The sequence below is a fragment of the Parus major genome, chromosome Z, assembly GCF_001522545.3.
Source record: "Parus major isolate Abel chromosome Z, Parus_major1.1, whole genome shotgun sequence".
Classification (NCBI taxonomy): Eukaryota; Metazoa; Chordata; class Aves; order Passeriformes; family Paridae; genus Parus; species Parus major.
In genome coordinates, this window is record NC_031799.1 from 57713618 (window position 1) to 57741186 (window position 27569).

The window sequence follows — 27569 nt, forward strand, 5'->3', positions numbered from 1 at the left end:
ATGGTTTTCTGTGCTCTCAAAGAAGTGGCACCTTAAAAATAATACATATCTAATCTCTTCAGGGGGATTATTCTTAGCAAAGACTGGTGACCATGGCTTTAAGGTTTCAAGTGACAAATTTCAAGATACTCTAAATATTGTCTCCCATTGGCAAGACAATTTCATTGGCAAATTTCTTTCCCTGCTTGTTGTGAGGACTTTTGCACAGAGCTGGAAAAACAGTTTTGTAATAAATGCTTTATTTTCTACTCATCAATTTTCCAAGCCCTGTCAGTACCTCTTTAGACAGTCACCTTTTTCTTTTGTTTGTTTTCAGTTTCAATGGATGAATTTAAATCTTTTACTCATTTGCAGGAGACATCTCCTGACTCTGTTGACAGAGTCAATACTCTCTTTCTGCATGGCTGATATGAAAAGTATTTTTTAACACAGTGGAAGTCCAGAACCCACTGTTTCTTCCCACACTGAGATGACCCCTTTTCAGTGTAACATCTCTCACTTTGTGAGACCCTTTTTGGTAACATTCCCAGTTCCTCCTATAGGCAGGGGTGACTTTTCCTTCCCAGACAGCGTAAGTGCAGACTGAGAAAATTGTCTTGGTACAGCAGAACCTTTTTTCCCTGTTCTTTGTGTTTGTTTGCCATGTTCTGGCAGCAAGGTGCTGTGAAAGGTGACTGATGGGCAGCTGCTATGTATGAGCACAGGGCAGTTTGTTTCCTTTTTGGAAGTGTCTGCATGGCCTTCCCTTGACACCTGCAGTGCACCATGGGGAAACATAAACCAGAGTTTCAAGGTTGGACAAGTCACCATTGAGTTGTCAGGTAATGGGTGTAACAAAAAAGAAACTTGATTGACCTTTAAAGGGACTAGGAAAAAGAGCCAAAAGGCACAGTTTTCTAGATGACAACTGGGTGAAAGAATGGCAAGATGAATGAGGCACTGTCTGATTGCACCTCTTGAGTGATGTTGAGGTCAAAGATCATAAATTCAGGCACAAGACACAGTGAGTCTAAGCAAGTTCCTTCAGAGATTTGAGATAAAATCCATATGGGAGATGAAGAGAGGATTAGTCACCATCCCTAAAGGGATATATAAGACCTACAGGTGTGGAACTTGGGGACACAATTTTGAGGTGTACTTGGCAGTACTGAATTAATGGTTGGACTCACTGATTGTAAAGGTCTTTGCCAATATAAATTATTCCACGATTCTAAGATGAATGGATTTTATTTTTGCAGTGTGGCTGGGCTGGATCAAATGGAAGGCTGTGGTCAAGGACCAGTCCCCACTGCTAGCATAAACCTGTCCCTCAGGCACTGGGAGCCTCACAGCACTCTGCCCGTTCCCCAGCATGACCACTGTGGAAAGCAGTGGGACTTCAGTGACAGGGTCAGTTTTGGCTGACAGGGTCTGTGTGCTTTCATATATTGTTATTTTAAATGTCAGGTTAGATACCATTTGTGTGAAGCATCAGCAAGTTCTTGATATTAATAACTAGAAAAATGGTATGTGGCAATATAATGATTTTTTATTCCATATGTTGGTTGTTATCTGACTGAATTGCCAGTCAGTTAGAGGTCCAGCTGCCCTGTGACCATTGTGAGTATAAAAGGGATAATATATAAGCCTTTCAAGTAAAACAGAAGATAACAGTTTCAATGGTATCATTTTTTAAAACATAGCTAAAAAGCTATGAAAGTGTGTGTACACTCAATTAGTTAACTTTTCCCAAAGCATGGACCAGGAAGGGCTCTTCTTTTTTATACTGCCCTGGTTATCACTGTCTGGCCTGAGCAGCCAAACCCACTGACTGCAGGCATTTTGCCTTTCAGAAATACCCCTGCCTGCTGCCCTGCTGGCTGAGTTCCAGATCTGCTTTGCTGCCAGGACCAGAAAACTGCAAAGCTTTTGGTTCCCAAAAATCACAGAATCAGACTGGTTTGTGTTGAAAGGGATCTTTTAAGGCCACTTGGTCCAACTGCCCCACAAAGAGCAGGGCCATATTCAGTTATAGCAGCTTGCTCTGGAGCCTTGGATGCTTTCAGGGGTGGTTGAACACTTTCAGGAATGGGGCATCCACACCCCTCTAGGAAACATCCACTGGTGATTTTCCACCCTCTTTGCAGAAACCTTCTCTCTGCAGTCTCTTCTGAGCTTGGGTGAAGCTAATGGGATGGGAAGGCAAGTCCCAAGAGCCTGGCTCCCTCTGAAGAGGCATTAGTGAGAATAACAGTAGGGTAGAGGAAGGGCTGAGTGTACTGTATGCAAAATAAAAACAAATGACATTGATTATGTCCAGATATGATGTGTAAATGTAACTGTCAACTCCTCATCCCTCCTGCACCACATTTCACCCTAAGTAGGGAACTCAGCAATTTTTCTGCAAAGGCATTCCTTTGAAACTAGAATATGACAATTTTAAACCAACAGTACTCAAACAATATTGCTAGAGGGTAGCATTCACCAAGAACAACCACTGCCACCCACAATTACCCGCAGTGGAGAGGATAAAGTGCAATTCACTGCAGTGTTCTTTCCAAGCCTGAGTTAGCTGCATCCCCTATAAATGATCCACTGGATGCTTGCCAGGGTAAGATGCCTTGGGTAAGTGGCTTTGCTGGAGAGGTTCATACGAAACCATGGAGTCAAGCGCACCTGATCTCTGCACTTTTAGAAAAGAAACCATCTTTATTGGTTTCCCAGTTTGAAGAATCACTGCAAACCCTCTAGCTCCAGGCTGAATAATTTCTTTCCAGGAGAACTTTGTTTTGAAATGCAATTTAGAACGAGCAAAGTTCACTGCCAGACAGAGATGGGAAGAGCTATCAGTGAGTTCTGCCACATGAAATATAATTTCCCACTGTAAGATCAGTAAAAAACTGTGAGTAGGAAGATGGATCTCAAAACAAATCTGTAGAAAAATTAACTTCGCTGGGCAGGAGTGGCTGGTGGATAAGAATCAGGTACAGCTAAAGAGGTAATGACAAAAAAGGATGATGGATATCTCACCAATTTGAAGACTATACTGATCAGTGTATCACCTACATATATTCTCATTTTGGGGCCATTACTCTTGGTCAACAGGTGCAGCATGTCACAGACCAAATTTATCAAAAAGACATAAAAGAATATAAAGCCTTACTCTTGGTATGAAAAGTCAATTGCTGGGTCTCATTTTGGTATATAATCCATGTGAATGACTACTCACTGAGAAGGTGAGACATTTTAAAAAAAATGAATCATCTGCTTCTGCGTTGAGCATTGTCCACACTTCAGTGAATCTGTAGAATACTACTGCGACTGAGTGCAGTGATTTAAGTTATGGAGATTTCTGGGCTGTATAGGAGTCAAGGATACAAACCAACATAAAGGTAAGTCCAAGACTAATTCCCGTGCTTCTTGCTGTAATAGTGGGGAACGTGTGCTTTGGAGAGTGTTTGCTGCTTGGCTGTTTAGTAAATTTCTCCCAAATAAGAAATTGCATGTTCTAAAATCATCAAGTTCTTGGCCAAAATGAATGGATGAAGAAGAGGGGATGCATGTAGGAGATGCATTAAAAGTGAGGCAACTCAGGAAAATGAAGATCTGGACATAGCAGAGCTTACCCCACAAATAGCACAGACTTGCAAGTGGTATTCTGCTTCTGCTCACCTTCTGATTGCATAAGGACCTTTGAGCAACTTTTTAGATTTACAGAATCCTAGAATAGTATGGCTTTGAAGATACCTTATAGACATCTAGTTTCAACCCCCTGCCATGGGGGACAATCACCAGACCAGGTTCTTCCAAGCCCTGTCCCACCTGGCTTTGGACATTTCCAGGGGTGGGGCAGCCATAGCTTCTTTAGGCAACCTCTGCCAGGGCCTCACCACCTAAATGTTTAAATTCTTCCTTATATTTCATCTAAATCTACCTCTTGCAGCTTAAAGCCTTCCCCCCTTATCTTGTCACTCCATCCCTTGTCCAAGTCCTTCTCCAGCTCTCTTGGATCCCAGTTAGGCACTAGGAGCTCTAAGGTCTCCCTGTAGCCTTCTCTTCTACAGGTGAACACCCCCAGTTCTCCCAGCCTGGCTCCAGAGCAGAGAGGCCCTCTGATCATCTTTGTGGTCTCTGGATTTCCTCCAAAAGCCCCACATCCTTTTTATTCTGAGGATGCTGGAGCTGGATGCAGCTCTGCAGTTGGGGGTCTCACCAGAGCGAGCAGAGGTGCACAATCACCTCCCTTGACCTGCTGCCCACACTGTTACTGATGCAGCCCAGGATGTCTTTGGCTTTCTGGGCTGCCACAGCACACTACCAGGTCATCTTGAGCTTCTACTCCACCAAAGCCCCAAGTCCTTCTCCCCAGGGCTGCTCTCAGTCTGTTCTGTGTTTGTGCCCTGCCTGTATCTGTACTTGGCATTGCCCCAACCCAGGTGCAGGACCTTGCACTAGGCCTTGTTGGACTGCATGAACTGAGTCCCTCAGTTCAGACACCTGAACTGCCTTGTTGGACTTTAGTCTCTGAACAGAAAACTTAGTTGTGCATGTTGAATTAGTGCAGCTGATGATTGAATAAAGACTATGGTCAGACAACCTGCCTGGAAGAAGCAGCTACACCTGCCTTTCTTTCTGGACTTCACACAGAGGTTATACTCAGAAGACTTAATGCCTCCATTAAATCCTGTGGTTAAAACCTACTCAATAGCAAAAAAAAAAAAAAAAATAAAAAAAAGGGAATTCCATGGGACTATCTACAGGGCAAAATCTGAATTATCCTTTTAAGACTGGAGCAGATTTTTGTCCCACCTCCTCTCCCTTTGTTGGTAGGCCTTGAGGAATCTTGTGTTGATCATCCACCTCTGTTGGTAATGTTTTGAGCAAGGACTCCCATTTATGTACATCTATTTACAATTTTTATAGGTAGGTATTACTCAGGTTCTCATACTTTACTCCAGCACCCAATGGATCATCTTATGCTCCTCCCAGGGGATCTAAGCACCTCACTCTACAGACTTAAAGAAGCTCTTTAAGTCTGAAGCTCAACCATATGTTCTGGGAGAAAAGCAGTACTAATTAAAATTGTAATTTTAACTGGAATTTATTCTATGGCTAAAAATAGAGAGCATACAGCCCCAAATGAATGCTGTGGGGTGAGACATGACCAGAGGAAGATCCTTTTCTCACATCACTAGAGAATTATTAGGAAGGTAAGTTTTCTCTGCTGTCAGAATTTTGAGTATTAAACAACATTGAGGTAATTTATACCATTACCTCATTAATTTATACCTTGTAATTTTCCCAAGATTTAATTCAAAAAAATGATTTAATTCATTGTTAAAATGTAGACTAACAAGAAGTCATAGAAGGCAGTGCTATTTTACAAAGACAATTTTTACTTGATAATACAATCTTCAGATAAACTAAATCAGAAAGAGCAGTGAATACACACTTCTGTTTGTTCGTTTTCTTGTGTTGAATTAATCACATAAAAAAGAAAGAAAAAATTAGTAAGTTGTATGAAAGTAAACTGAATTTTCTTCTGTGAATGTCTGATGTTAAAATAGAATTTATTTCCTATTGACACAAGCATAATGCAAAAGTAAAAAATGTAGTAAGACATGTAGAAATACCCCAACAAATTATGTATTAAAAATGGCAAATAAAGATTTGCTTTGTTGTATCTCTAAAAAATGCTAACTTTCTAGTGATTTAGTCAGGAACCAGACATTTGCAGGTGACCATTGAAAAGTGGGAGTCAGAACCCAGGAAACTGAGCTTCTATTTGATAGGAGAATGCTGCCACTTCTTTGGGGAACACTGAGTGTGTGTTTGACATTTGGCTGAGCACTCTGAGAAGGAGACAGCAGAGTTCTGTTTTCTATCCGTGAGAATACATAATCTAAACCTCCTGGAGGACCGTGAGCTAAAAGAGTAGGCTATAAGCTACAGACAATGCTGGTGCTTTTGATTTCTCAATACTTTATCTTATTTTTTCAACTGACAGTCAGGGGAACCTAAGGAAAAACTGCTATTCTGCTAAGACTCATCTTTTTCTCATAATTAATGGCCTACATCTTCAGCTGCCATGAGCTGGCATAACTCCTCTGATTTGGTACTTGATGTACATCCATGAAGATTTACTTCTATTTCTCATAGATTTATGTGGAAGTGAGACCTACCTCCCCTCTCTTCTTGACATGGTGTCTTAGCAGACAATTTCTAGTCTGAAATCTTATCTTTGATACAGGTAGCTGCCTCCCATGTTGGGAAGTGGTCAGGGTGTATTAAAAACTTGGGATGTCCTGAGCTCCCCTTCTCTCTGTGGATGGTGATACACACAATTGAGTAGAATCAGACAGCTTTGCTATGCACTGTGCCAGATCAGGATTTTTGCTGCCCTTTTCATGCCCTGCCTTGTGTCCAGAGGAACCCTCTGGTGCCTCAGTCACCAGCACAGTCCCACTGATGTGCTCCTCCTGCTCTGGTCTGGATGCTGCCCAGGTCAGCAGCTCTTGCCTTTGAAGCATCCTCCTTCCCTTCAGCTGCCAGCCATCCCTGCCATGGCAGCATGTCTTTAGAGAGGAGAGGAAATAATTGTCAGCTTGCACAAAGCCTCATTTAGAGGACCCGAGTTCATTGCTTACCTCCGTGACGGCGAAGCTTCGTTTTCCACAGGGAACAACTTTGTACCACTTGTCATGCAGAACATCCATGAAGCCATGGGATTTATACTGGCTTATCAGGTCAGAGATGTTTGAGGTGAGTGGAGAGTTGGGGGGAAGGCCAATGCCATATCCTAGAAGGGACAACAGTATAATCATCTCTCTCTTTCTTGTTTGGTTCTTGCTGAAGTATGTTCATTTCAGCATGGAAGAGCAAGCTGGCACTCTGTTTCAGCCAGTCAGACCTGGCTTACTGTGGTCTGAGAATGCTGAGACAAGACCTTTTTTGTGAAAAATAAGGTCACCCAACATAAACAGAGTAAACAAATTCAAAATTATTATGGCCACACAAGAAACGCGTAAAACTGGAGGTTCAAAAACTTAAAATGAAGGCAATGGATGAACAGATATTTTCTCTAGAAACACAGACCTTTTCATGCAATGCAAAAGGGCCTCAGTGTCACATAAACCATTCTGTGATCCCCTCGCACTGTCAGAGCAGTGGATGTGACTGTAGTGTTAGATGTGACATTTTCTTCCTACGCATTTTCTGATGAGGAGCTGTATGCATGTAAATATATACTGCATCTTCATTGTCATCACATGGCAATTTAAAACCCAAAGGCTGTGCTTTCAATTTGTGCACTTCTGCTCTGGCACTGACAGGGACTTTCAGATACTAATAAATGCAGTTTTTAGCCACTGTGTTGTCTTTCACCATGTTAAAGTGCTGGTAAAGGACTTACTGTAAGTGAAAATTAATTCAGTAACTCTGAATGTGGTATTTCTATTTGCAGAATCTGGGGTTTGACTTCAGAAATTCTAAACAAATACAACTGATCCCTTAAAGACATGCAGTTGCATGCCAATTTCCTGCAGAGATTCATTTCTAGTCCACTGTGGATTTTTGTTTTTCAGTTCAGAATTCAGAATTTCAGACTGTCTCCTTAAAAAAAGCTACAGCAATGCAGGAAGAAAGAAAAAAACCCTTTCAAACATACAAGTGCTGAATTCGCCAGGACAGTGGCTGCCTTTCCAGTGAGTGATTTTAAGTGTTCTTACAATGCAACAGTATCTCTTGCTGCTGAGTTTTTTACAGTGTGCCTGTAATTACATCTGAATAAATTTGCACATGTCAAAGGATTTGTTTCAGAGTTGGTGCAGGTAGGACTCATAAATACCACATTTTCAGCATAGTTGTTTTTGTAATTAGGTGATAGGAAGTCCAGTCATACAGAATCATATAGTTTGGGGTCTATTTGTTTGTTTATTTTTCTATATTGAAATCTTATCTACTTGATTTAAAGTTGTGGAAACTTCTGGTTTTATTTCAGCAGAGCTGACCTTTTTGAAAGTGATTTAACAGGTTTCTGAAGAAGGTTGTTTTACTGTGAGATGGGAGCAGCTGGAGCAATTGCCCTTGGAGGGGAGGAAGGTGGAAGCACCAGTCCTTTTCACTGGCCATCTATCACAAAAAAAGTTTCTAAAGTCTGCTGCCCATGTGTTCATCCATGAAGCAGCTTCACACCAGCCTTGCTTCCAGGCTGCCTTCTGAGCTGTCCTTGCTAATTTTGCAAGGCTGCAGGAGGCCAAGCACCAGGGCAGGCTCCCTTCTCAATTAACTACAGATTCAGTGTGAATCTTGAGCTGACCTTTAAAATGGGAACAGTATTTGTCTGCTTTATATGAGAGTGAAACTGCAGAACCACATTTTGAGCATGTTTGAACTGCATTTTGAATGCATGTCAACAAAGAGAGCTGGCAGAAGAGAAGCCTTAATTTCAGGGGCCTCTTTATTTCATAGTGAGCAGGGAAATAGACTCTGCCCCCTACTTGTCTGGAGACATACTGTCTCAGCATTTGAAATAATTTCTATATAGAATATGGCAACAGATCATAGGGGCAATCAGCCCCTTGGGCTGGAAGGGACCTTAAAGATCATTTCTTCCCAATGCCTGCCATGGGGGATCTTCCACTAGACCAAGTTGCTCAAAGCTCCACCTGACCGTGAAACAGGTGGTTAAAGTGATATGAGATCTCAAAAGGAAAACACACAAGAAAAGGCTGAAGTTTTTGTTCTTCTCAATCACTGAGGACTGAGCAGAACAATCCACAAGGGTTCCTCAGTTTCACCTCTGTATTTTCACTGAGAATACTACAACACAAGAAAGCAAATTCAGCACGTAAGGAACAGAGCAATGTGTTATAAAACTGGTTATTACCTTCAATGGCAAAGGGTTTTCCCACAGTTAGGAGCTTACAGTCTGCATCTATTGACACTTCATAATCTAAGAGTGCTTTATCCATGATGAAAGCATCGAGTTTCTCTGGATCATGCCTGTATTCAACATCAAAGTCAGAAACACAATCACTTCACAGTCCAAGTGACACTAAACATTTGTCTAAGCAGTTTTCTGGAAGATTACTGTATGAAAACAGGGACCAGGGACTCCTATTTGCACATCTGCACTTAATATGAAAACTGATTTATATTTTGAAGGAGAGAATTGTGCATGAAATGCAAACTTTAGGCATTAAAAGAAGTTTAGGACTTATTTTGCTCCCACAAAATACTATTGTCCTGAATGACAACAATCACTATAAAATGCTGGACTTTGACTCAATTGAAAGTAAGCACAAGGCTTTAGTGGAGGAGATCAAAAATTGCTGTCTTGGTTTGTGATGTCAGACTGGGAGATACTAGAACAAGAATACAGAAGGGTAACTTACTCAAAGGCATTTCTCCTCCTTTCTTCTTGGGTATTAGATAAATTATTTCTTTCACCCACTTCACAACTTTCCTTGTGTTGTCTTTATGAACAGAATGATTGAATTTTACGAAAATAATAATTTCTGAACTGCATGTTTGGATAATGATACAAGAGAACAGCTGCAGTGCCTGTTCTCATCTCATCCCAGGGCTTCCCCTTAAAAGTCTGGGTGTTCTCTTGTGATTACTTCATTGATTTCAATCCATTGATTCCATTTGACTCAAAGAAATGCCATGTGTTTTAATTATCAACAGGATGGGTCTGGGGAAAAATATATAAACAGGAAACCACAGGAAAAAACTTCTGGTGAAAAGTTCTCAGGCTATCTGCCAGTCAACTTCTAAGATCAAATGAATGAATGATTTCAGACTTATTACCACCTCCCCTCTTTCTTAGAAGAGTTGTGTGACCCCCAGACTGTAAAGCACAAATGTCTCTGAGGCACACTGACCCCATGATTCCGTAAAGCAACAAGGCTTTTATTACTTTTTGCCAGTCTAGTGCTTCTTTTATACATTTTAATAATAAATTAAGGTTTCTGAGAACTTTCTTTCCTCCCAGCACACTGAGGAACCTCATTGGCAACTTTTGCCTGGACTGGATGATTTTTTCTGAATGTTTCTCACTGCCTGATGAAGGGCTCCCAAGCTCAGCAACCTGCCAGGAGTTTATACATTGCCCTTGCCTGATGGCACCCTCCCACCCAGCTGGGCATTCCCACCTGGCCTAAATGGGCATTAATCTATTGAACTCCCATGTTTTGTGAGACACCCAGAACTGGGGAGGAGAAGATCAATGGGATATGGTATCCATGGAGTGGTGATATTTGCTATTACATCTGTCTGTCTGTCACTATCTTTCCCACTACCATCATCATCACCACCACCTCTCTCTCTCTCTCTCTCTATCTCTCTCTCTCTTGCACTTAGTATTAAATAAAATCTATACTATTGACTTTGGCCTCATTTTCACCTTAATCTCTTGTAACAATTTTAACAATCAGATCATAACAACTGGCCAGGGGGACAGGTGTGGTGCTGCATGCAGGGGCTCACTTCAGGTAGGCCACCCCGTCTGTGGTGGCAGGGACGTTGTAGCGCCGCATGTACTCGTGCATCTCGGGGAAGCTCTGCCTCACGTAGTCCTCTGCACTGCTTTCCCGCACCGTGCCAAACCGGAACCCTTGGGATGGATGGTGGAGCTGAGGGGAGGACAGGAGAGGATTAGCAGAGTCATTTGCCTCCCAATCACATCTGGTATCTCAGCCCTGGTGTGCCAAAAGTTCCTGGGATGTCTTCGGTGTTTGTGGACCTGCCTCTTTGGGTGTTTTCCTGCAGACAGCTTCCCACCCCATAGGAAAAGCCTGGAAAGACTTACCAGGTGACTAAATAGCCTATCTGTGTACTCTCAGATTTTTCTTCAGTGTTAAAAACAATCCCCATGAAACACCCTGAACACCCAAATGAAGGTGTTTATTTGGATTCTTTATTTCTAGAATAATGTTTCAGTTCCTGAAACTGAACTTTATGAGAAGCCCCTTTATGAAACATTATTTATGAGAAGCCTCTGGGTTGGCTAAATCCACTTTCTGGGGCTCTGGGTACCCAGGAAAGAACACGCAGCCTAGATTTGTTTTGGCACAATGTTTTACTTCATCCTTAGGGATGAAATTTAGCCTTCTGCAGAAGGGTAGCACCTCCAGCTCATTTCTAGAAGTCTAGACACCATATCAGAGTCTTTGCTGCCACTCCCCACAGACAAACTGAGAACTGAAAAGTTACCAAGAAGTCTCCTCCAGCAGTGAGAAGGAGGGAGCATTCCCTTCTGCATGGCCCAGGCTACAGCCATGGATATACACACACAGAGTCTTTTTGCAGTTCGGTGCCCTGCCCCTTCCCTGAACTGACCCACAGTCTGCAGCCTTAAGGAGCCCAGCTCAGGTTTCACAGACCCATCTTTCTGAAGTTTCTGTTTGCCTTTGGAGCATTTAGTGACTCCTGGGAAAAGTCTCAAGCTGCCATGGAGGAGTCAGGCAGCATCTTCCACTGTGCCAGATACTTCCTTGAGCTGGCCAGGTGCTGCCAAGCCACACGAATTAAAAAGCCTTCAGTAACCCACCAGCCTCTAACAGGCCAAGTTTTCAGAACACAGGAAGCCAAACAGAGCTAAGGCTGAAGCAGGCATGATGTATTTGCTTCCCAGGAAGCTCATGGACATCACAGCAGCATTCAAAGATGATCTCACCACAGCCATGCTCTGATTGGCGAAGACCAAGAAGAGAAGAATTCTGCCAGTCCATCTGGCCTCTGCATTATCATCTAAGCAAACAGAGTGCAGGACAGCACAAAGCTATAAAAAGACCTTTCCCAGCCTTCTCTTCAACACCCCCATGGATAAAAGAGTGTTTGTAGTTAAGAATGGCAAAGGTAGGGTGTAAATTCACTGTTATCCAGTTCAGTCTGAAAAGGAACAGAAAAAGGTCCTTTCGATGGTGTTTCTGATGTCATGGAAGCTATGAACATTCTGTATTTCTTGTAATTTTTTTACCTGAAATTGAAAATGGAAGTGGGCAGGTGGTGACCACCTTGTGATCTGCTGATCTGGTCTCTGTGTTGCAACCCAGGAATGAGACCTGCAGCTAATCCAAGTCTGTGGGAATGGAGGGAGTCCTGGAAAAAAAAAATTTAATGTGTTCTGGTGTAGATGGCTGTGGGACAAGCAATGCAGGGTATGTCTCTATCTGGAGCTGGCCATAGTGCTGTGCCAGAAGTACTGTGGGCACAGAGGGAAATGTTCTTGCCTGGGAGTGTGGGAGCAGCACTCAAGTGCCAGAAGACATAAATAACAGGAGTTGGGCTGTGACAATACATCATGGAGACTTCCAGCACAATGCTGCCAGCCCCAATCTTGAGACACTGCAGACAACCTGCTAAAAGAAGAAACTTGGAGTGAGGTTCATGCACTCTCTGCCCCAAGAAAATCATCACCACAGTCAGGACCACTTTTTTTAGGTTTTATTTCTGGGCAGTTTCAGTGAAGAGACCAAAAACCCCATTAAGACCCAACACTGAACCACACTGGCATCTTCCAAGCCAGCTTAGGTGTTGCCTGTGAAGTTTGTGGCCCACCTAGTGATGCCAACTGCAGTGCAACATCTGATCTGCAGATAAAGTCTGACTTCACTGGAAAGCATCTCTCACTCAGACTCTCACCAATGTCTGCATTTGGCTAAACTTTTAAGCCTGAATGAGAAAGGCTGGTACAAAAACAGTAAACTGCCCATCCATGCAAATTTCTATCCTAAATCCTTTACTGTTCACACTTGCCTTTGTGTTGGGCATGCTGTCAAATTTCACCCCAAATGATGACAACATTGGAATGTTTATTAGATCAGAAGTCCATCTGGCTTAATATCTTGTCTCTAGCAACACCTTATGTCTGGTGGGAAGCCTTGGGAAGTCTGTATAAGGGAGTTGTTCAGCTATCCCTTGTATCCAGTGCTCTTTAAAACTGCTTTTTCTTAAGCATCATTATGTGTTTTCAACTTTGTATTTGATCAACTCCTTTTATGAAGGATAAATGTTAACAGTTGTTTTAATCCTCTGTGTCTTTCAAAGACTTCTGTTTTCTTCTTATTGCTGCTTATCCACAGGAGGAAAAAGTCGGCTTGCAGCTCTGTGGATTGACAGTACAAAATGCTGCCAAAAGCTCTTCACTGATGATTTGCTAAGATTGCTAAGGGTAACTTGCTTCAACAGCAGATAAAAACTTCAGGATGGAAACAAGACTCATCACTTGTCATCGCTGCTTTCTTACCTTCTGTAGTCCTTTCCTGGGAAGATTATGTGACAAGATGGAAACCACAAATATCTGTGTCCTCACAGGATAGGTAAATGCCATAGTCTTGCTGTGAATCTTTCCCTATTAGTTGTCCTTTTTTTTTTTTTTTTCCTAATCTTTTGTGTTTCTTATGTTTTGAAAGTCCTATACGGAAAGGTTCTTTCTGTTTTCTACAAACCAACAATGGAATGTTAATGCCTAGGGCTTCAGAGAAATCATCAAATCTGAAAAATCAGCATTTGAAGCATTAAGAATGGATTCTTGAATGTATCTCAAGAATGTATTTATTTTTTTTAAACTCATAATTCATGGGACACAGTTACTTACTTTTATGCGAGTAATTGTAATTGTAAAATTACAATTGTAATTAGTAAAAGCTAATATGCCAGCAAATATAAAGACCAGCTTACTGGAAGAAACAGCTGTTGAAATTAGAGTAATTTCTACTATGTGAATTCTCTGCTTCTGTGTATATACTGTGTTTCTTCATTCAACACTCACTGTCAGAGGTGAATAACCACCACAAAGCAGGTTTAGAGCACTAAGAAATGTTGACACTTTTTGTATCCAGAACACCTGGAGGTTTTCTGGTGACTGAAGTACAATTAAAAATAAATTAATGCAATAGCTGCAGATCCATTTCCAGACATGAGTCTTCTTGGTACTTGGCTTAGATAGCCTTACAAAGTGCCTCCAAAATTGGACATCTATGGCTGTAAGAAGTGGAAAGAGCAAGGTTTGTTCTGACCTGGAGGAAGGCTCTGAGGTAACAGTGAAGTGGGGTTTATGCACTTTCTGTCCCAAGAAAATCATCACCACAATTGTCCTGGTTTGACAATTCAATGAACAAGATGTGAAGCTTGTCTTGGGTATGGATATTGCAAAATAGCAGTATGTCAAATACAAAGATTTGAATTGCTTTAACTATCAGATCATTGAATCACAGAATTATTTAGGCTTAAAAGACCCTAAAGATCAGACCCCAGCCATTAATCCAACGCTGCTGAATCTATCACTATGTCCCCAAGAGCCACATCTACAGGTCTTAAACCTCTTTAGGGATTGTGACTTTGTCACTTCCCTGGGCAGCCTGTTCCAATGCCAGTCAACCCTTATGGTGAAGAAACTTTCCCTGGATCTCTCTTCTGAAGCCTCGTTAACATTTATCAAGCAAACAGCCCTTTGAGTGTTCTCTGGCAAGGCCACTACAGCCAACTGCAGCTGGCTGTGAGCTTGAGCAGGGAAGCACCAACAGCCTGGGCAGTCCAACAGCAAGGGTATGAATATATCAATTGAGCAGCTATGTTAAAAGCTATTAACTGCCAATGTATTTTATTATTTTATTTGTTAAAAGCTAAAAGGGGTTAAAAACCTATTTAGTGCTGTGGTTAGTGGCTCTCCTAAAAAGGGTGACAGCTCTAGCAGCTAACGGCATTGTTTTTGCATCTCAAATACTGGAGATCATGGATTTCACATTAGTGAACTGAGTCTCATAACTGAAGCAATGGTGTATACCATGAGGCCATTCTTAAGGTGCACACTGCAGTTTTCGAACCAGCTCCACACTCTACTGTGAAGAAGCTCCTCCACATGAAGTTGTGATGATGCAAATGGTGATGATACCCCATTTAGACCTGGTTTAGTGTTTGGGGCAGACTCAAGAGATGAGTGGGACATGCAGCCAGAGGGGCCTGAGCACCTGTCTTGTGCACTGAGTGCTTGGATTTCACAGGTTCCGGGCTGTGGAATGCCATGACCAGAGGATCTTGCTGCACAGGACAGGGATGGATGGCTCAGAAGGATGTCCCACATTCTGTGAAGGCAGCAATCTTGGGAGGAAGGACTAGGATATGCTGCTGGGAAGTAGAGGATGAAGGTGTAGAAAGGCTAAAGAGACTTGGTTTCTGGAAGTGGCGTCCCTTGTGAACACCACTGTCCCTGTGACCTCTCAGAACAGTATATACCATAGGACACATGGACTGTGGCCAGCATTTCCAAGAACAAGTCTCACTGTTGAAGAAAACATACCATGGACAAGGAAACAAACAAGAGGCAATGTTTTCTTGCACTGTGTAAGGAAGCAAAGGGAAATGTGAATGCTGCCAAGTGCTGAGGAGGTGAAATGGCTGTTGGGTCACTTGAGCCCTGAGGCAGGGAGGCCACGCAGTTTTTAAGAAAACACAAGAGCTCTACATCCAACTTCTCTGACAGTGCCAGGAAAAGCTTTGGGACTCCTGAGAGTCTTCTGTGCCTTGCATAACATTGTGCTCCCAGACAAATGATGTTTGTGCTTCTTGCTGCTGAAAGCAAACACAGCAGCTACCAGCTCCCTCGGCCCCTTGCTTCCAGATCTCCATGGTTTCTGTCTGATGTTGTTAAAACATCTGCTTAGTGGGAAGTGGAGAACTTGTTTTATCTGGGAAGATGTTGAGATGAATTGGGCATCTGCATACGTCTCTGGCTTGGGGTGCCGATTATGCACAAAAATACCACAGTGATAAATACCAATGTGATGAAACCCCAGCAGCAGAAAGAAGAAAACACAATCCTGAATGACAGGGGTTTTGCATAACTTGGCACATTCCATTTTATGCACTGCCATTGCACTCAATGCTGTCAGCTGGGGATGACATCTAGATGCCAACTTGAAATGAAACAGGCCCAGAAATATCCAGTACCAGTTAGGATTTAAAACTGAAAATGCAGCAGTTGACCTTGGCACACTCCAGGCTGTGTGACTGTGGGGTTTTGAAGTCTTTCTAGTAAGTTCTGGCTTTTGTAGGATGTTTCAGTGCTGCAAAGCCAAATGACTTGTCTCAAGGACTTCCCCTCCTCCCCCAATCCTCCCCCCACTTAATGCCCTGGTTTAGTTTAGTATCATTTTGAGGTTTGCATCCAATTCAGTTGCCATTTATTTTTGTAGTAAGAACCTCAGGTATAGAAGAATTATGGTCTCAGGTCCACAGAAGTAGGCAATACAATATTCCCTTCTGATCCCATGGACCTTTGAGCTTGCTAGGACCTGTGATGAGACAAAGAATATCAGAACAGAGCTTGGAAGGGAAAATTATATTGGGAAGGGAAATTTTGGCTATTTTCTACAAGCAATGATATAACTGAAATCTAGGAAATGCCTTCCCAGATTGATGGGGTACGGCAGCTGCCTCACTGAGTCTGGCTTAGAAGCAGAACTGTGAAATCGGACTGGAGGAAAAATGCTTTGGGAATTCCATTTCTAATCATGCTCTCAACTCACAAGAAGCATTTCATCATTCATTCTGTTGGCCTCTTCAGTGCTCAAATTCAACTCCATTGAACTATTTTTTGAGAGAAATGAGAAAAAGGCAACACACTGTGTAGCTGAGAGCAGTGCCAATGACCACACACTTCAGTGACAGAGCTAATGTGGATTTAGCTTTTACCACAATCTATAAAGGTTCCTTTAAATTTAAATAGAGTATGGTAAGGAGGAACATGGCTGAAAACACTTTCTTAACTTCTACAACAACTTCTGAGGAAAAACTATGGTGCAAAAGTTTTCAGTGGCTCACTTTCGCAACAGTGCTTGTTACCTGGTACAAGTGCAGTGTTTAATGTGCACCTTGTGTATCAGCAGAATTGCCAGCATGATCTCTGCCAGGCAATTGCTGCAGAATCTTGAAAACCTGCTCAGTTTCAGCTGCTAATCACAGGAGAAGGGTAGCATTAGGTGAAGAACTGATGTGGTTTTAGAAATCTGCTGTTTTACATTGACATTTGTGTCCCTTGTACATAGAGCAACAGTATTTTACTTTGCCTAATGTAACCCACGCATTCAGGTAGTTTCCCAGCCACCAATAGATTTCCCATAGCCCAGTGAGAAAATATAAGCAATTGGAAGTGCTAAGCAAAATTTCAGGGGAAAATTAACAAAAAAGATTAAATAACAATTATAATAAAAAATCTCAACCACAAACCAATATAAAATTGTTCATGGGCTTTCCCTTCTTATTGCCTATCAGAAGCTTTTGAAAACTAACTAATGAAACTAACTAGTGAATGGGGTGCAGAGGGAGATGAAAGAAAATTATTCACAGTGAAGCACATGAATTTCAGATTTTAGCAGATGAAAATTCGCAGCTCAACTTCTGGAAGTGAAGCTTTTGATCAGGAAGTGTCCTACGTGTTCAGGCTTCTGAAGCCGAGATGTTCCCAGGGCCTCCAGGAGAGGGTGTTTGCAGAATACATTTGAATCAATGCTTTTGCTTCTCTGTTGTGAAAAGTGTTGGTGGAGCTGATTCTTTCCTTGCCAGGACAATGACAGATTACCTTATAATTTTGCCACTTTGAATCCTACTCAAAGAGGTCATTAGTTGGCATAAAAACTGACAGCTGCACTGAAGTCAATGAGCAACTTCAATCTGGACACAAGTGCACAGTCCACTGCTGACAGCTCACTCTCTTCACTGCAACACTGCAATAAGTGAAAGGAAACTGTGACTTAGGTCTCTGCTCAAGAATATGAATCTTAGTGTTCATGGTCTCTGTGTGAGTGCTGATAACTAAATGTAAGACCTGTTCTGCTCCTTTGTATGCTTGAAAAGATGTTCAGCTCAGGGATGAGACTGGGGACTCAGGTCTGTGGTTAATTTCTGAGGGTTGCCTGGTGCTGGGCAATGTAAAAAACTGCATAAGAAGAGCACTCTGGAGAATATGAACTTGCAGGTGTATTTATCCCTGTTTCTTAATAGCATTCTGAGTTTTCTGGACAGAGGGATTTTTGAGCTGTGATTTATTCTGGGAGAGCTGAGAACAGTAAGGTAGAAAGTGTAAAATATTTTAAGAAAAATGGGTAGACTGAGGGAAAAGAAGGGATCTAATTCCCAAAAGACAGTAGATCACTGCTTCCAATTCCACTTCAGCAGCACAAAGCAGCTGTAAAGATAGTCCAGATGAAGTCGCTTCATCTAGCATGTTCTTCTGCTTGCTCCCTCTAAAACACGGCTAATGCACTGTCAGTCAGGTGAAATCCTTTCCAAATTAAAAGCAAGCGAGGGAGAGCTGTGTGACTGAGAACATGTTCATGCTACCGAAGAGTACCAAAGAAGATTTCTGGTTAGAGAATTCCTCTTGTCCTCCCATTCTGAGTCTCTGGTCTCTGGATGAAAAGCTACCACAGACTTCTATAAGCATCTGAGGGCTGAAGAAGGAAACCTAATGTGAAAGCCACTTGAAGTGTAGGTACTTTACCATCTTCAAAATCATCATCTTTAAAATTCTTTTTTTTACAGATTTCTTCTGCTCCAGCTGTTGTTGGTTGAAGGCCAAGTCCTCCCACCTCCTACCCTCCTACCCCTAGTCCCTGGCTGTTTCCTGGCTGCCAGGGCTGAAAAAAGTCCTCTGCCCAAACCCGTAAGTGCTCTGTGCTTTCCAGAAATGGAACAAACAATAGGTTTGTGTTGTAAAGGATAAGCTACCAGGATGAAGAGGTTTCCAACTGTGGGTGATGGAACTGTCTACTGGAACAACCCTCATTTCTTCAACATGTTATTTCATATTTGCTTCGGGTTCATGAGCATCAAATGAAGGTAAATCAGAGGGAGTCCTGTGTTACCGACAGATCCAAAATGGGAACAGATAGAGATTTTTTTTCCTTTTCGGAATCAATGAGGAATGTGTTAAGCATGAAGTGTAAACTAAATATTATGGCCATATTGGATAACCTGGCCTCTTGCACAGTGAAATACAGACATTAATATTTGACTTTACCTGGTGTTCAGTCAAATCTTAATGCACTCAGTGAAAGCCACTATTTCTTCCAGAGTAAGGCCCTTTTCATCCCTAAAATCCAGTGGATCAGTGCAGGACTTCTGTCTCCAGGAAAGACAGCCAGACTAGAACTCTGGTCTCTGTAGATCACAATGGCTGTGACTTTTGTGAACAACAATAAACATTCTCCATGCTGCTAAGTCAGCTACACAATGACCTTCCACCTGTCAGGTGGTAGGACAAGCTTATGCACCTTCACTGTGCTCTGTTACTTTTTGCCAGTTACTTCAGCAATTTCTTGTAATTCTCCACTTGCATTATTTCTTGCAATGGTCTGAGCCCCACCTATGATGCAGTTGCTATTTCTGGTGGTGGGCTTACTTTCCTTTTTTCAAAAAATGTTATGACATTTAAGCATTTAGGTATTCAGCTGGAGAGTAAGAATCTAACACACACATAAATGTGAAAATCCTAAAACACATAAATTCCTTCCGATGCTTGAAGAACAGCCTTCACAACCTGCACCACATGGAATGAAGACAGCAGGACTTCCTCTCTCCCACACCTACCTCAAAATTCTTTGGATCAAACAATGAGGGGAGGTAAAGAGTGGGCAGAGGGCAGTCAGTGACAGCATGAAGCAATGTGTGTAGGTAAAGGCCTCAAGCACTAAGGGTTAATATGCAAAGATAACAAAAAGATAATTGTTGGCAAGAAGGCATAGAAAAGCACATTTCATGGGGAAAGAAAACTTGATTTGCAGAACACTGCAGTGCATTATCTGATAAAATGGGTATCAGAATGACGCAGATCTGAGATGGACAGAATCTGAACCTCCAAAGCTGAAATTTTAACAAGAAATCTCTAATGAGGTGATGGGGAAGCTAAACAAGTCAAGTGTTCACCACCATAAATTGCATGGGGAAGCTAAAGAAGTCAAGATTTCACCTCCATAAATTGCAGGTGCTTTTTATTCCTGTATGAGACAGCTCTGCAATTCTTTATTCTGGCTAGAGATTGATTGATACTCGATTTTGCCTTTGTCTGAGAATATTTTCACTTTGCTCTCTGTGACACTATGACCTTTTGAGTTCAAATCCTTCACTGACTCATTAATACTCAGAAAAGCACCATGTATTAATTATCAAGCTGTTGTGAATCATGACCTTCCTGTGCCCAGTAACTTCCCTCCCAGAAACATATGCTCTTTAGGTTCTTCTTTTCATTATAAAAAGAACCCTGTGGTCCTGTACAGATGCTAAACCCCATGACAGGAGTGAGATTTCTTTAAATTCCACTGAGTTTGTAACTTGATTTTTTGGTATAGAATTTAACGCATTTAATGCATACTTAAATAGATGCTACTTCATTATCCATTTAACACATAGCAGTTCAAGTGGTGGCCCTTACAATGATTTATTTCAGGCTGCTGCAGTGAAAGGCCACAGCAGTAATTTCTGTCAGTGTAATTCCTACAAAAGTTCCTTTTTCAGCAAGAAAATTTACCAATAAACACACAACAGGCTTCACTCTAAAAATTGCTGAACTTGATGGAAAACATCATTAAAAGAAGGAATATTTGAATCATGCCTTTAAGGATGAAAACGGCCTATACAGTGGCTTGACCTTTCCTCTTCTATGATTTGGTGTTGCCAAAGCTCATCTGCAATTACTTGCCAGTTTCATTTCTGGAAAGTTTTAATACAAGTAAGACAAAGTATTCAACAGATGTAATAAGGGCCATAAGGCTTCTAAATTAACTGAGATGCTCAATTAACTGAGATGCTCATAAATCAGAAATGAGAGCTTGCACCCTCCTGTTTTATATATCTAGATATGAATATCTGTGTGGTTGTACATACTGAATTCTTGATTATTAAAACCTCAGAAATACTTTGCCTGGATCACTCAAAGCACCTTAGTTTTGTGGTAGAAAAATAGGTATCTCATAAGAGCAAGTCTTCAGGCACTGAACTAGGAGAAGATCAGAGATTTCCGGGGACTAATTCCTATGCACACCAAGGCTCTTTAAAGGACTTGCTGGGTGGAACTTACCAGAGTGACTGTAGGTGTCTGCAGTGTATTCCTTGGGGCACATTTTTTTGGGGGTTTTTTTGGTGAGTTTTGAAAACACCATCATTCATGGTAAAGAGAAGGAGGCACTTCCAAGGAATGGTTTAGGTGATCTTGTCCTAAGGAGGCTGCTGTTCAGGCACTGCTGTTCAGCCAGTGCCTGAACAGCAGCCTACCTCTACAAACTATAACTGTAAAGATATAGTAGATTGAGGAAATAATATATTATGTCTTCACTGCAGGCATGTAAAGTTAGGAGGGACAATGAAGTGAAATTGCTGTTGATAGAACCCACAGGAGTAGCCCATTTTTGTTAAATGAAGTTAAATAGGTTCAATATTTTATGTCAAAATATAATGCAGAAAGGAACTTTGCCATTGCCAAGGGGTGTTTTTGAAGTTAAAGTGATGCAGAGGAGTAAAAACATAACCAGAGTAAAGGAACAGGTATGGCTATTCAAGTGTGTACTAAAGACAGGAAAGAAAAGCTGATAGCTGTCACAAAAGTCACAATGGGCAGATACAACCCAAAAAGCTCATTAAATTGTTGAAAGAACAACACTTTTTGCAGAAAGAAAGGCCAGGTGTTGGACTGCTGTATGGAAAATCTGTACAGCTCCTCTCCTTCTGTTGCTGTTTGCTTCCATCTTGTCATGTTTGAAATATTTCTTCTGCCCTATATGGGCTTCCAGAATTCTTTTGTCTCAAATAACCTGAACTACCCAACACACTCAGGAATTCATGGTGCATCTCTAATACGTGTTCTTGCATGAAAAACCTGAAAGCCAAGTACCTGTTTCAGGTCCCCTTTGCCACTAAAAAACTCCAGTCTCTGGGGAGATCCTGCAGAATCATTTGCCACAAGTTGTTTTGCAGAGTAAAATGGTTTTTTTTCCTAGGACTTACGCATGGCTGTACCTAAAAGTAAATTATATATAACTGAGCAACCTGCTGGAGCGTATCCCTGCCCATGAAGGGATGGGTGGAACCAGGTGGTTTTTAACATCTCCTTCAACCCAAACCATTCTGTGATTCTGTGGTCAGAACATGCCCAAAGCAGGCTCCTGGTCTGCATGCCTGGAGGATGAATATCTGAACCTTGGAAAGAACTCGGCTCTGGTTGAGTACCTGGGCTGCCAGGCACCCTGACAAAGAGTAACCCTGACAAAGAGTAACATTTTGTGCAACCTAAGAGGTGACATCAGAAGAAAAATGAAATGAGCCTCTGTGATTCAGATGAGAGCAGGGATAAAAGTAGATGATATGAATACAATATTTTTACTCTATCTCCTCTGTCTGTGGACAAGCTTTTAAACTTCTTTGCCATATATTGTAGAGAGCTTCTTAAGAGTGATTTAGAACATGGATGCATGTTCCATCTGGGCAGCCAGCACATTCATCCTGTAGCTACCCCCTTGTCGCTAAACAGGAGGCTGAACATTCTCCAGTGGACACAAATGCTGTATTTGTCAGTTTCCACTGGCAAGAGATGATGTCTAAAACCTGTACAGTTGGAAAATGAGGGGGGAGGGGCATCTCTGGCACAAAACTGCCTGTTTGTCTAGAGGAATTAGCTTTTAAGGTGGCAGGACATTGCTTCAAGATCTCTACAACCTACTGGCTCCTATTGTACATCCTTGGAAAGGGGGCAGCCACCTTGGATGGACACTGCAGAAGTGTGGCTTTAGTGACCTGCCCTGGTTAAGAGTTTTACACAGAAAATACATAGCAAATTCCTCAAATTCAAGACATAGTCCAGTAAATTAATTCTCCTCCCTCCCCACTGCTTTACTTCTGCTCTGGTTCCTGTCTCGCTGGCTGCTCCTCCTTTCAGCAGCTTGATGATATTTCTATATTCTCTTCTATATCATTAATGCATTTAAAGGTCCAACTGAGATAGCTCTAATTCTGTCCTTCCTGACTGTTCACAACCTCAGACGGGATTTGCCATTTATGGCTGACAGCCTGAAGAAATTACATGTCTTACATCACCTCGAAAAGGCTGCTCCTCTATTTTGGGCTTTATTTTTAAAATAAATTTCAAAAGCACAGTACAAAGGGCACATGCACACTGAAAGCAGCAGAAGGATGTTTAGAAGCATATTTAAATTAAAAAGGTTATTTCTCCCTCCTCCTCCCTTCTTTTTGAAATCAGTCTCCACCACTAAAAAGAAAGAGGTAAACATATCTGGGAAGAAACACCCAAGCATAAAATCTTTTAGTCACATAAAAAATGCTTTTATTAACTAAATAAAATGTGGTGCCTATAAATGTGTGACCTGTTGTGACCCAAACATTTCCTAAACCGAAGCTTTAACTCTTAGAGAGAACTTTGAATAGCCACAGCTCAGGCCCTGTGTGAGCAAAGGTTAAACCATTGCCATTTTCTATTACAACTACTCTTTCAGACTAAGATTTTGGAGGCAAATGCATGAATGACATACACAAAATTATTCTGCAGCGCATATAATGGCAGGCAGTCTCTTTCGTAAAATCTGAGTTGTCTTATTCCCACAATGGGAACTGGTAACTACTCAGAGGCTTAGATTTATTCCATGAAGCAGGGAAGTGCTTTTTTAGGAAAGGATAGTAATCCCACTGATGTAATGGAATCACTGAGGTTACTAACCAGCAGTGATCAGTGTTTCTGTTCTGGACCAAGATCTGTGTTTGCAGCACCTGACATGCTTCAATGTTCTGCACTAAGCTTCAACAGCACAGCTTCAGAACAATTTAATTTTCCTTGGAGCTGTAGGAATTTCCCAATACCTGTTTTAAAAACTCCCAATGTGGTCACATTAATAATGCTGAAAATTAAGATGTAATCTGATAGAATTTGATTTGATTGATGAGGAGATGCCCATGCAAAGAGTAGAGGGCTAACCTCATTTTTGAGTCAACATTGTGGCTTCACACAAGAGTGTAAGAGATATAAGGGATATCCCTGGAGCTGGGGAAATTCAGCTGAACGCTCTCATCTGCTTCTTCAGAATGCTTTGAAGAAATCACATATAATGGACTTTTGTGCCTTATATTGATGAAGATGTTAATGTAATATTTATGATACTTTTTGCTTGGAGGGGAATGGCAGATTATTAGAAGTGATTTGCTTTAAGCCATAAATCAATTTTAGAGCGCCTAAGGTCAGCCACAAAACTGTTGTTCTTTGTTTATAACATTTTTGGTAGAAACCATCTAGTTAACATTGCAGGAAGTGAGTAAGGCACTGCACTCGCAAAGTCAAAACTGTCTGGTCATTAGCCTGCCTGCAAGGTTTCACTAATGTAACAGATGGAGCCTGGCCTTTGCTGTCTGGAGGGACATATGTAACATTTATTCAGATAGTTCACAAAAGCAAGATGTATGCCCTGTTTTCATGTTATTAAAATTACTTTTTTACAGTGGCACAATAATCTATCAGTTCAGTCCCTTGAGACAAATACATGGTGGATGGTTTCTGTATCAGCAGTTAGGTCATGAGTACAAAACTGTGGGCAATACAATCACACCTTCACTGCAGAAAGTGCCGCATGAGCAAGGGACTGTTGCTGATGCCATTGTTTCCCCTGGAGTGACTGTCTGGTGCAGAGGATGCTCTGGTGTCAGCTGCAGCTACCTATTGTCTCTGCAAGCCATTCTGCCCGGATCACTACTTAGTGGCAAATAAATTAAGAGTAGTCTTATAAAAGGGCTGGACTTAAATTTCCTGTGGGAAGGGGGAGAGAGCAGGTGGAGGAAATTCTGGGAAGTCTGAGCTCTTTGCAGATGGGTTGTCTACAATACCGCTCATCTCCTCCCATGATGGCTCCCCAGCAGAAACAACACTGCAAATCAAACGCCTGACTACTTGTAAAGTGAATTCCACTGTTTTGAAGCATAAGGCAGGATTTTTCAAAATATTTCAGTTCTGCTGTGTTTTATTTAGCTTTCATGGGGAATTTTGCCAGCAGTGTCTTTGCCAGCAATGTTATGACCAGTGAAATACTTGAAAAATCCTACCTGAAGAGGACCAATGTTTTTGTCTTATTCTGTGCAGTTGTTTTGTTTGACTAGATGTCAGGATGATCTGAATCATCCAACTGAGTTAAATAACTCCTGTCAAAGGGACCTTGGAACTGAACTCAAACCCTTAATCTGCATGTAGAACTACTATTCTTCTCTGCATTGGAGAACACCAGAATACTTCACATTTCTCCTCACCTTCAATCTTTTAAATCCTTCCCCCTGCACTCTTAAGGGCGTTTAAAGGTCCTATCTCACTGAACTTTCTTCCTGAAATGCCACCAGGTTGTAAGTAATTGCAACCACTGTTTTCCACAAAGATCACTTTCTGATTTTGTTAGAAGCCATAAATTAAGCAGCAGTGAATTCTGAGTGAAGAAAGGCTGAGTTAATAACAACAGACATACTTTACCTTTGGGTCATGTATTCCAGAAAGTTCCTCATAGATCTTCTCTCCCACCATGACAGCAGCTAGGTTGGCTGTGTATGTTGACAGACAAAACAAGCAGAAAATAGCCCAGAGATTCATTAAAAATCTTCCAGTCCAGCACTTTGGGGGTTTGATGGCAGCTGTTCTTCCAAACAGGATTGCGTAGCAGACATTGAGGGCAGAGGAGAAGGAAAAGACTTTGTTTCTGTTCCTTCCCTTAGGGGTCATTCCAAAAGGACTTTTCCACTCATACAAAGTGAGGAATATAGCTGTGATGTGAAGAGCAACAAATATCCCCAGCCACATAGTCCAGTGAAGTGGCCACATAAAGGCTCCAATAGGAGCTGCAGTGTCTTTGGTCCTCACAAGGATCCCCAAACTGGTTGAAAAGAAAGGGCTGGTGAAATCAATCACTTGGCTTCGGGCAGTGTTGATGCTGAATGATGTCACTGCCATGTGAGCTGTACCAGCAAGAAGATCTCCCACCAGCCCGGTCCAGTGACCATTCTTCCAGGCACCATATTTTCCATCCCCAACAATGTACAAGTCAAAGTCAAAATTCATATCCTCAGCCAGCTTCTCCAGCAGGTCAATACAGTAGCCATAGCAGCACTTCTTCAGCCTAATGGGAACAGTGTCATTGCCCCCTTGAAGGGTTTCAAACAGGTTGTCCAGCACACCTGCATCATTGGTCAGCGGGTCCAGGCACAGCTGCCCTGCTGGGCAAAGACCTTCATCATCTACATCCCTTGTGAAGACAAAGGGATGCTCAATCAGAGTCACCACCCTCAGATGCAGCCGGGTGGGGTGCTGCATGTGACTTTTATGTCTCTGTGCCTGTTCTGGCCATATCCCATAGTCCATGATGATCTTCCCTTCTTGCCAGCTCCCCAGGCGTGTCCACATTGGGTTCCCGACAGGGTCATGCTGCAGATTCCAGATGAAGAAATTATTTTCTGAGCTGACAATGGATGAACCCTTCACCTTAATGTGGCCACTGAGACCATCAAAAGTCGTGTTGGCTAAAAACCTGTTGGAGGGAGAAAGCAGGGTAATCAAAAGCAGACAGCTGAACCATGAATTTATGTTGAAGAGAGTAGATGGGATGCTTTTGAGCACCTGGACCATTAATAACACATAGATCCTATGGCGCAATGAACCAGCCACATAATTTATGACTAAATTATGTGGGGATACTCCCCTACATATCTAATGTAAATGAAAACTCCACAGGAAAGATGCATTTTTTTACTTACTAGAAAAAATGAGTACAGGAACAGTAATTTTTCAGTTACCTTTGCCTCACAAACTGATAAAACACAGGTTAGTTCTAAGCTGAACTCACCAGATCTGCTGTCACTTTCCTAGATAAAAATATATATGAAAATGGAAGAGTGGAAATTATGTATGAAATGTCCTTCCAAGAAAAATGCTATAATCTCAGTAAGATCTAGCTTATATAAGAGGGGCTACTGAAGTGCTGTCAACAGCTTTCAAGCATTCTCAAGTGAACCAATCTGGATTCAAAAATGCAGATTTGGCATTGGTAAACCACTGTTAGACACTTCAGAATAAAGTAAGTGCAGAAAGTGAAAGATGGTTGCTCTAGGACAGTCAGTTTTAATTCTTACAAAAATAAGTACCCGAAAAAGCAGTTAAAAAAAAAAAAAGTGCAAAAGTAATGCTCTTAAAAGCGTAATGCTGCCATTGAAGCAGATCTCATGAAGTGTGCCAGTTTTGCACTGCGCATTTTGCATTGAGAATTCTGGGCTTTTACTATTACAGATACTGATGGTAAAGTTGTGTATTTCCTTTGTACTGGAAGGCAGTATTTGCTAGTAGCTGTCCTCCCTGCCTGTTGAATTCAGCTTCTGGCAAGACATCATCAAAGAGGCTAAAAACTACATGGATAAAGAAGCTGGGAACTCAGCAGGAATTAAGTGTTTGAAGTAGAAAATCCTTTTAGTGAGCACCATGAGCAGCTGAACTGCACGCTGCTAACAGCAAAGCTGCTATGCATCTGGCAAGGGCTGCACAAGCCTTAGAAGAGTGGTTCTATTCA

At 41.8% G+C, this 27569-nt stretch overlaps 1 protein-coding gene and 1 long non-coding RNA gene across 4 annotated transcripts in view; one reads left to right on the forward strand and one right to left on the reverse strand.

Annotated features, from left to right (window-relative positions):
- GRIN3A (glutamate ionotropic receptor NMDA type subunit 3A) overlaps window positions 1-27569 on the reverse strand; it is a 66050-nt gene that overhangs the window by 9440 nt on the left and 29041 nt on the right. For both annotated transcript variants that reach the window (XM_015653591.2, XM_015653592.2), the window contains exons 3-6: window positions 25490-26537; window positions 10471-10616; window positions 8867-8982; window positions 6627-6778 (exon numbers count right to left, since the gene is read on the reverse strand). In XM_015653591.2, coding sequence (XP_015509077.1) covers window positions 6627-6778; window positions 8867-8982; window positions 10471-10616; window positions 25490-26537 — 1462 coding nt within the window. The remainder of the gene's footprint in view (window positions 1-6626; window positions 6779-8866; window positions 8983-10470; window positions 10617-25489; window positions 26538-27569) is intronic.
- LOC107216436 overlaps window positions 1-27569 on the forward strand; it is a 41062-nt gene that overhangs the window by 3410 nt on the left and 10083 nt on the right. Inside the window, exons 2-4 of one of the 2 annotated variants that reach the window (XR_004500472.1) lie at window positions 7563-7682; window positions 13068-13304; window positions 18526-18646. This is a non-coding gene — a long non-coding RNA (uncharacterized LOC107216436). Of the gene's footprint in view, window positions 1-7562; window positions 7683-13067; window positions 13305-18525; window positions 25480-27569 lie in introns of those variants that run through there. The other variant, XR_001525532.2, reaches the window with a different exon arrangement.